At 39.8% G+C, this 10,760-nt stretch overlaps 1 protein-coding gene across 1 annotated transcript in view; it reads right to left on the bottom strand.

Annotated features, from left to right (window-relative positions):
* The window catches only part of immt (inner membrane protein, mitochondrial (mitofilin)), a gene marked incomplete in the record, with an annotated part of 102,892 nt that overhangs the window by 50,583 nt on the left and 41,549 nt on the right, over positions 1 to 10,760 (bottom strand). The window contains 1 exon segment of the mRNA XM_037676044.1: positions 7,277 to 7,380. Within this exon segment, the coding sequence (XP_037531972.1) occupies positions 7,277 to 7,380 (104 nt within the window).

The following is a 10,760-nucleotide window of genomic DNA, read 5'->3' as shown; positions in this document are numbered from 1 at the left end:
ATGCAAATAACCTCATTGTGTGGGCACCACCTCTTTTCAGAGGAAAAATCAATCTCTAACCCCCAAATTAAATGTAAACTGAAACGTGAATTATTTTCTTGTGTTTAAAGGGCATCAAATCAGTTAATACATACAGATATGCCAAAATAATCACAAATTTAGTTGATTTTATGTATTTTATTACAAAAATAATAAGCTGTGATATATCTGATTAAGATTATGCATAACAAACAAATGAATAATGAAATAGCTTTGCATAAAAGGTCTAGTTGGTTATTCAAATCAGTGAAACTTAAAAAGGCAGATTTTGGACTAGTTCTGTTTGTGGAGTAGTTGGAATTGTCTCTAAATGAGCTGTGGTGTGTGTATAGTAAGATTATTGTGATGTATGATCACCAGAAAGACTATAAAGGGTCTCTCTCTCACCAGAACAAGCTGTCAGAATGTTCCACAACTGCATAAAATGATACCAGCAAGGCCTGAGATGCTCTGGTGACTGAAATCCATCCATACATTTCTATGCTGATGACACAGTTGTTTATTGTCGAGCTAAAACTGTTGCTAAGGCTTTCCAGCTTCTGAAATCTGCATTTAACTACATCCAGACTGATTTGTTTCACCTCAAACTTGTCCTAAATGCCGAAAAAACCAAAGGGATGCTTTTTTCAAATAGGAAGTTGGTCCCAGCAGTTCTTCCTCTGATTTTATCCTCAAATGGTGTCCCCATTGAGTTTGTTGATTCCTATAAATATTTGGGTATCTTGGTCGACTCACATCTTTCTTTTAAGCTCCATGTGGAAAACTTGGTAAAGAAACTGAAAATTAAACTGGGTTTCTTTTTCAGAAACAGATCCTGTCTAACCCTGAATGCTAGAAAACGCCTTGTATCTGTGACTTTCCTTCCCTCAATTGATTTTGGTGATATTATTTACATGAACGCTCCTACAACAACCCTGCAGATGTTGGATGCTGTCTATCATGGTGCACTAAGATTCATAACTGGCTGTGATTATCGTACCCACCACTGCACCCTGTATTCATTGGTTAACTGGACATCATTAACTTCACGCAGACTCTCTCACTGGTACATTTTCATCTTTAAATCACTTCTTGGTCTGCTGCCTTCATACATCTCCTCCTACATGTCTCTGCGTGAGTGCAGCTACGGAGTGCGCTCTCAGGACATTATTACCTGCAGTGTTCCCTCAGTGAGGACTGAACTAGGCAAAAGGGCCTTCTCCTACTCCGCTCCTGTTTCCTGGAATATCTTACAAAAAGATTTGAAGCTCTCGACCTTGACCTCTCTAAGTGGCTTTAAGAATCTGTTGGACTCCTGGCAGGGACCAATGCAGACATGTTCCTGTTTTTAGTTTTATACATTTGTCTCGGAATCTAGCAGTTTTTTTGGTTTTGTTACCTTTTTCCTTTTAGCCATCCTATTTGTTAAAAAAAAAAAACTGTAGTATGAGTTTTTATAACTGCTTATTGTTGTTGCTGTTGTCCATTGTTGTCATCTTTCTTTGTTGAAATCAGGTCTCTCTTGTAAATGAGTCCTCGAGGCTCAATGAGATTTACCTGTATAAATAAAGGTTGATTGATTGAAAGGCGGATTGTGTCCTCAAAAGTCACCGATCACCGTTGGAGGGATGAAGGTCCGGCCACTGGCTCTGAAGTCAGCTGGGATTTATCACTCTGCGGTGCGATGGCTCTGGTTCGGTCAGGTTCTCTCGTCCTGAGACGTTTGCAAAAAAGGCTGCTTCTCTCGTTCTCTTCCTTCCTAGGATATCTCACTAGGAGGAAGTTGAAGTGGGTTGTGTCAAAGTAGAAGTGGTGATTGAAGTTGTAGTGAAGACGAAGGAGAAGGCGAAGAAGAAGTGATGTAGAAGTGAAACTTAACTTAACTGTATGTGTGTTACAGATTGACTTTGGTCCACCTCTCAGAAGAGGGATGGTCCTAACTCTTTCATGTTTTATAACATCTAAAGTCCATTTTCTCTGTCTGCCTTTAAAAGTCACTCTTCTTTTTAAAATAGAAAAACATAAGACAAGTGATTATCTTGAAGAGAGATTACTTAAACAGACATTTTCATAAACATTCAATTCTGAAGATTTTGAAATAACATGCAATGTTCACCTAAAGATGTCACTGTTCATCTCCTGAAAAGAAAATGTCATTTAAACAAAGTGTTCTTTAAAATGTGTTATCTTCATGGGAACCCATCCTGGGAGCAATACTCCTTTTTTTTGATACAAGTTAAAGTCTCAGCAGATGTTTCACTTCGAGGTCAGTTGAACCAAACTCATTAAAACAAACTGTCCGTTTCATGGGAAATGAGATCATATTGAAAGTGAAGTTAGCACAGTAACAGTTTTTTTACTACACTTTCATTAGTGTCAACTAAGTTAGTGCTGAGTTGAACACCTGTAAAGCAAAGTCTGTTTGTTCCCAAGGGAATATATGCATCTTATTTTAAACAGTTTAAAACACAAAACACATGAATGATGTTTGTTTGAGATGAGGTGAACTCTTTTCTGTTTGAGCTGAGATGAACTGTTTTCTGAGATGATGTTCTGTTTCTGAGGTGGCGTTCCCCTACATATGTATAAATCCTGCTAATGAACTTTAGTTCACCATTAAATCTCTAATGAACCAGATTCTACAAAAACATCTATATTTAAAAATGTATAGGTTTTCTTCATCATTTGATGTATTTGCGCTCGTGTATACTATTAATGTTCAATTTAGATGCGTGGTTTTGCTTCTTGTTCACATATCTATTGCTTTATCTTTAGCTTTGGTCATGTTTTGTGATCTGTACATCTGTGGGTTAAAATAAAGTTGAACTAAAGGCCGTCTGTCTTCTTTAAACATATATGACGGAAATATTCCTGAGATCCAATAAATTTGTGTTTTTTTATGATTTTCAGCTGAGTCAACAGACAGTCATTAAAAAGAAAACAGGATTTCATTATAAAGCCGGCACTGTTTATTATATTTTTAATCTTAAACGCAAAAATTTATTATTTTTTATTTTTATTTCACCCAGTCCTCTTCCCCCATAGCCTCGGAACCAAAACTAAAATCCTGTGTTATATTTCCGGCTCCGAGCTGAGCTTGTGACTCACAGAAGGCCGTTGCCAGACCCCGCCCGGTCTTGCGTAATCATTAAGGCCGAACCCCGACCCGGGCAGATGGGCGGACTGGGACGGGTCTGAGACAGACAGTGGAAGCGATTTTTAAAAACATTTTTGTATTAAAAAAAATTTGTTTTGTTTTTTTAAATATCACTTCCACCATCCGTCCCAGACCGTCCAGTCTGCCTGACTGCCGGGCGGGATCGGGATTCGGCCTTCGTGATTACGCGAGGCCGGGGTCTGGCAACGGCCTTCTGCGAGTCACCAGCTCTTATGATCCTTCGCGGTGCCCAGCGGAGCTCTGAGCACGCAAGGCCGGGTTCCGGAGCCCGAGCCCCGAGTCGGCACCATGGAGGATCTTCCGCGGTGACCAGCGGAATTCGGAGCCGGGGAGATGACGCCCTGCCTGGCCTGGCGCTCCGAGGTTCCTGGGGGAGAAAACCGGAGAGACCAGCAGAGCTCCACCCAGCTCGCTCTGAATTTTGTCGTCGGTCACCAAGCACAAAAAACGCCAGCACGTCAGCATTACCAAGGTGTTGTCATTATTGTATTTAAAATATTTAAAATAGGTCCAGCCGCTGCTCCGGTCCGAGAAATTGCGGATCAATGTTTTGAAAAGTTTCTGAAGGATCCAGTGACTCCGCCCCCAACCAATCAGTGACCGACAGTGTTCTGACGTCACGTTTTCGTACCTACTCGGTCGGGTTAGAACCACACAGCCAAGAGTCCTGAAAATAAGGGACAGGTTCTACGTACCGTTACTAATGGAAAAGTCTTGGAATCGGGCTGAGTCGATCCAGTCGGGCCGTACCGTTATGGAAAAGGGGCATAAGACTGAACTAGTTGCAGTGTTTCAGACTGAAGAAGTCTTTTGGATAAAAGACGAAACGTTTCAACAAAGAAAAATCTGTCCAGAGGACTTGACTCAACCTTGTTAGATTTTTCTTCCTGGATTATTGAGCATGCATCAGGATATATAATATTGGATCATTTTCCTCAAAAAAATCTGATGCTGTTTTAGGTGATATTTATGCAGAAATAAAGAGAACTCTAAAGGGTTCACAAACTTTCAAGCAAAACTGTAAATGTTTGTTTTGGGGTTGATGGAACTGAAACTCAGGATATTTAAACACATTACTTTAGAAAATAAAAAATACACCTGAGTCCTCACCTTTGTTTATAATAAAATTTGGTGATCGGTAATGATCATACGACTAGTTACAGAAAAGTTCTCATTACAGTTCAGAACATCTCAACACAGCTCACTTGTAAACACTCGGCGTATGATCTGTTCAAGCTCCTACAGCCTGAAAGACCGACAGAAAGAAGACAACAAAAAGTCAGGATAGGCAGGTTTCTGTCAGAGGTGGGTGAGGACCTATATGGGAATTATTTAATCACTTCATACGGCTAATTCAGCATCAGTCACAAGTCGAGGCTGTCTTAGGTGTACTCTAATAAAAGTGTTTGAAACAAACAAACTGTTTTGTATGTACTCGCCAACAAACAACTCCATTTTGGACACAAAACCGGGTAAGGGGTTTTGAGAGAGATTAGGTTTGTTTTATTTATGACATGTTTGAAACATGAATGATTATAATACTTCTTTATTGATACTTGATTATTATTGTTAAAAATAAAATTACCTTTGATTATAAATTGTGGAAAATAACATAATATGGGTTGGTTGATATAATGTTTAATTATAAATTATGGAAATAGAACATGTAAAGATAGCTATAATATTGGTTAGATGTGTAAACTAGGTCAGAACGATCCTGGCTCCTGTGGAACAATTTAAAACTTAATAATGTACTAAGTTACCAAGGGGATAATCAGAGTTTCACAGTCATTGTGGGATTATGTGTGTGGGAACTTAAACTGTCTAATGTAGAGATAGGATTTGCCACGTACTCAGTTTAAAGATGATGACTTCAGAAGTATGTGTATGTGTTTTATTGGAGAGATAAGAAGCAGGAAATGTCAGTAAGACAATTGTTGATTATTGATTGGAGGAAAATCTGGGTGGAGAAACGTAGTCTATAAGGGTGGAAGCAGAATTGACACACATGAGAATTGTGCAGGGATCCAGGGATAGAAGGTAATATACACAATTCTCTCTTGTTCATACATTTAAGTGTGTAAAAATAAATAAAACTTGTGATCCTTTCTGAGCAAACCAACCTGGAGAGGTCATTGGAGCAGATTTAAGACCTAAACATTATACTATGTTTTAACATATTTGTCTTGTTTTGTTCTTCAGAAAAGAACTTCCATTGAAGACAGAAGCTCTGTGTAAAGTCTTCTGGGCATAAAGCTGTGGCTGAGAGATATTCAGTTCAGTTCATTACAGGGCTGCAACAACGAATCAATAAAATCGATAAAAATCGATGATTAAAAGTGTTGGCAACGAATTTCATTATCGAGTCGTTGTCGCGCAATTATGCGTATTTCACAGCGCTACGGAGCCGTTTTGTTCACCTGCAGTTCATTGTCAATGCTGGCTGACTGAATAAAGTAAAAAAAAAAAACTCTGCAGCGTGAGTTGAACAGAGCGAGGGGGAGGCGGAAGCAGAGAAGAGGCGGTGTTTTCAACGGAAATTAAGTAAATTTTACAAATGATCGACACAGAGAAAACTGTGCGACCCAAGTCCTCCAAAGTGTGGGAGCACTTGATGCTTCACAAAGTTAAAAACTGTAACATGCAGCTATGAAAAAGTGACGACACGACACGGGAGAACCACGGAGATAAACGTAAACATGTCGAGAGTCACGAGGAGGAGGAAGGAGCTGAGCAGCAGATACAACTCGTCTCACTCCCAACTCATCATGTGTTGTAGGTGAGTCTCTACAATATTCACATTTGTTCTGTTTCCAAATGAGAAAATGTAACGTCAGTCTCTCTGGTAGCTGAAGCTGCTGCTTGTTTTAGATTAATGACAGTGATTTTTCTTTTTTTTTGGACTTTTTAGCTAGAGAGCCTGTAATTTGTGTTGCTAGCTTAGTGCTATGTCAGTGCCGGGTGGGTGGTGGGGGTGCAATTTGGTTTGGTAGGTGGGGTGCTCAGATCTGTTGATGGGGTGGAGAATCCCGCTTGTATAATGGTAGGGGAAACACTGAATTTAATTGGTACAAGCAGTGTTTAAATGTGATTTATAAATAAATCTAACACAAAGATAATAATGTAATGATTAAGCTTCAACTTTTAATTTGCTGGCAAAGTCTGAAGACACTGCAGGTATGGCAGGATGAATTGCATTTAAACAGGAATTAAAGTAATTTATTACATCTACTCAAATGTGTGTAATTAGGTATTTTATATGTATGTGTTTGTGTGTGTGTGTGTGTGTGTGTGTGTGTGTTTAATTGCTCTTTTAGCTACTTTTGCCTGAACCTAACACTGTAAGTGAAACAAGGCATTTCTTGAGTTGCTGTAAATTATGCTATAATATTTACTCTCTCATTCCAGAAAACAACAACAAACAATGACAGCCTTCATGATGGACAGACATCATGGACACCACAGCAAGCAGCTGTCTTCACTGAAAGCATCTTTAACATGATCGTCACTGACATGAGGCCTCTTTCGATGGTTGAAGACTAAGGCTTCATTACAATGATCCACACTTTTAATCCAGGTTACAATAATCCACACTTTTAATCCAGGTTACACTCTTGCCTCAAGGACACATTTTACAACGTAGCTACATATTGCGCAGGTATAAAGCATACATTTGTATATATTTTTGTGTACATTTATTTTGTTAAGCTATTTGACTAACTTTTATTTTTTATTATTCAATATTTTACTAACAGAATAGTCAAATAGCAACCTGTTTTTTGTGCGAATTGCTATGTCAGTCAAATGTTCAATTTTGGAATAAAGTGGTGGAAATTAAAACATTATTTTTTTGCTGATTCATCGATTAATCGGAAAAAATAATCGGCCGATGAATCGATTATTTAAATAAACGTTAGTTGCAGCCCTAGTTCATTACACCGTCCTAACTAGGGCTGTAAAGGGTAGAAGAGTGAAGAAAAAGCACCACCCTCATCTTCCTCACTCATATCTTCCACACGTATTTAGTGGGGTTTTTTAATCAATGAAACACATTTTCAAAAGTGTGTGTGTGTGTATTACTTGGCTTTCAGAAGAGCAGCTTTTGCATCCTTCACAGCGGTGGTTCTGTCTGTGAGAGCCCCTTCCAGGTCCTTCCACTGGGCAGACTTCTCATCAAATGGAGCCTGGATTTCATCAAACAAGTACAACAATGTAGCAACCAGGTTTTTAGAAGTTATCTTCGGGACAAATCACTGCCTGCTGCCTATCAGCATACTGCCAACAAACGTCTGGTTAGACATACATCATCATGCTTTACAGATAGAAAAAAATGACAGTTTGCCTTTTATTGTAGTGCTCACAACTGAACAGACTGCAAGTTGTGACAAATTCTTCTAAAATTTTTGTGAGTGGTTTGTCACCTTATCTCCACAACTGCACAACATAACTTTGATTAAAATTGATTTTGGAGGCAATGAAAAAGTGAATTAGATTATACGTTGCTGAATCTTAGCTTAAGATCTGTTGAGCATAAATGTAAAATACAACAAAATATATGTTGCCTTTAAATGAGCTATAACTTCCAGAACTTGTAACAAGGTGATCAGCAGACCCTGAAGCTTGTTGTTGTTTCAGCTTCCTCTGTTCCTGCAGGAATGATTCATTTCTCTGATGCTCTGTCTTTGATCACCTGACTCTGTTCTTGGTCTATGGACTGTGGAACTCGAGAGACAGTTGAGCTGCGCATGTTTGTACTGGCAGTTTAGAACGGGGGAGACCTGCACTGGCAGCTCAGAGCAGGGTGGGGAGAAAAAAAAGACGAGTGGCATCTTAGAGCGGGGGAAGGGAGAGACAGTTGAGTTGTCTGTACCTGCAGTTTAGAGCTGGATGGAGAGACAGATGAGACACGCGTAGTTTGTTTTTAGCTTTTTAGTAAGCTAGTATTACGCGCAGCTAATTAGCGTCACAACAGTACCGACAGGTGGAGTGGGGATGCACAATTCGGTGTGGTCGTTGGGCGCACTAGGTTCTGTTAAAGGGGAAGGGCGGGGCGCCCTGACGTATTACGTCATGAAATTAGCATATAATGATATCATTTTTTTGCCCAAGCAAGCTTTTTTTTACTGGTATTATCGTGAACGATATGATATGGCCCAGCCCTAGTAGGAATGTACAAAACAACAAACAAATGGTAAATGGTAAATGGACTGTACTTATATAGCGCCTTTCTATCTTATTTTAAGATACTCAAAGCGCTTTACACTACAATCTGTGTCCTCATTTACCCATCCACACAGCACTCTACTAGATCTCTACAAAAATAATTGAACAAATCATTCTAAAGAGACTAATCAGAGCTTTATCACATTCAAACACCGACGGGACACACATCGGCGGTGTAGTGGACTAGGCCTCCGACCAAAACCTGCCTCTGAAGACCTTCATGGGACAGGAACTGTTATTTCATTGATTTGAATCCAGAAATACAAATTAGCTCATCCAGAGACTGTCTAATTGTATCCTAAACTAATCAATTGAAAGAACACTTTCTTTTTTATATTATCATTACTATTTTACAATATCTTGATAATCAAAAGTGTGTTTAGTTCATACCATTTTTAAATGTTGAAGTGAACCACTCATTTTAAATCAACTGTGAAACAGTATTAATGATTTTTAATCCTCATTTAAATTAGAAATCAAGTTAAATGTCTATTTTACAAAGTAATTATGCATTTTTGATCTTCTGTCTGAAATGGTAAAGAGTGATGTCGGTCAAAAGTCGGAGACAGTCAAAAACAAGTTGTTAGAACGGGCTGTCGTGTTTTTAAAACTCTCAGACAGTAAATAAGAGAACTGGCACCTGCAGTGTTTCTCACTTCGCCAAAACATTTCTCTGTCTGTTCCTAAAACATTCTTGCTGTTTTCTTGACTTGTAAAAACCCTTTGACATCACTAGAACCACACCCCTGTTGGTTGCTTCAACCAATCAGGACTTACTAAAGTGACCAGAAGCAGAACTCTTTAAAAGTCGACACTTCCTGGAACTATTAGTCTTCTGAGTCTTCTGGAGTAATGTCTTCTGAGTTTTCTTAGGTTCTGGGAGAGTTCTAGCTGTTCTGGAGTTTTTCCTCTGCTGAGTGGAACTTCGGACTCAGTTTTCCAGGCTGATGGACTCATCCATCTCTGCTGTGGTCACGGCGCCTCGCTGTGACTATCACAAGGCGTATGCCCTACAACTCCTGAGGAAGTTTGTTCTGTAGAACGGAGTGTCTCACGACTTCTGCCGAGTCGCAGCCGCCCTGAGGAGACGCTGAAAGGTAGCGTGCCAGGGACCTCTTGACCGTAGCGGACCCATCCTCTGCCAAGGTAAAGAGTCGTCACGAGCTTCAGGCGAAGTGTACCGCGGGCGCTGCGTTTGAAAGGAGCGTGTTGTTCTGGTCTACAGACATACATCTTCCTCCACATCTCCCTTTAAACTCCTCCATATTTCCCATCTTTAAAACTCTTCTATCTTGCCAGTAATTAATCTAGAGATCTTCAGAAATGTCTGTTGTTTTTAGTAAGTAAAACGTGCCAAGTTTTATTAATCAGAACCAGATCAGTCTAATCAAGTGTAAAATGTTTTGATGTTAAAATTTTGATTCTGTTCAATAAATGACCACATTTGTTTTGATGGGTCAAAGAAAATTAACGTCTCATGTCACTGATTAAACCATCTACGCATAGTACCTCTGTCACATGGCAGTAAGTAGCTCGAAAAAGAGAGAACCCGTTATTTTAAATATGACTGTAGTGAAGCTCTGAAGCTAACCTAGCCCTTTAGAACACTACAGAGGCTATGGGGGGTTCAGTGTCTTGCCCAGGGACACTTCGGCATGTGACTACTGGTGGATTCGAACCCCCAACTCTCGCATTGGAGGAAGACTGCTCTAACCACTCAGCCACAGCCGCCCAATGGTATTAACGATATTAAATCTATTTAGGACTATCCTGATGCATGCTCAATAATCCAGGTAGAAAAATCTAAAAAAGTTAAATCTGGTCCTCTGGACATTCAAAAAAACAAAACAAAGCAAAACAACAAAAAAATGAAGAAAAGTTTCGTCTCTCATACGACAGACTTCCTCAGTTTCAGGTGCTGTATTCAGCTCAATCTCTTGAATAGCAACTTCTCAGAGTGGATCAACCAGTTTTGCTGCTGACAACCAAAACCAGCTGATCACATGCTCAAGAAGGGCCATCAGCCTAACAATGGATCATTAGCACCATTGGCTTTTAAACCCCAAAATACATTACGGCAAAGACTGGTTCATCCCAAAGATCCAGTCCCCCGGCACAAACAGAGTAATGTTGTGTATGCTGTTCAGTGTCAGGAGGGCTGTGATCAGTCTTAAATCGGGGAAACAAAACAGCCACTGGCCAAAAGGATGGCCCAGCAAAGAAGATCAACATCATCAGGCCAGGACTCTGCAGTCTACACTCATCTCCAGGCCAGCGGTCACTCTTTCAGGGATGAAGATGTGCACATCCTGGACAGAGAGGAACGATGGTTTGAGAGAGA

Source organism: Nematolebias whitei, chromosome 4 (genome assembly GCF_014905685.2).
Source record: "Nematolebias whitei isolate Nwh7 chromosome 4, NemWhi1, whole genome shotgun sequence".
In the NCBI taxonomy this organism is placed as follows: Eukaryota; Metazoa; Chordata; class Actinopteri; order Cyprinodontiformes; family Rivulidae; genus Nematolebias; species Nematolebias whitei.
This window is presented reverse-complemented; position numbering and strand designations above follow the sequence as displayed.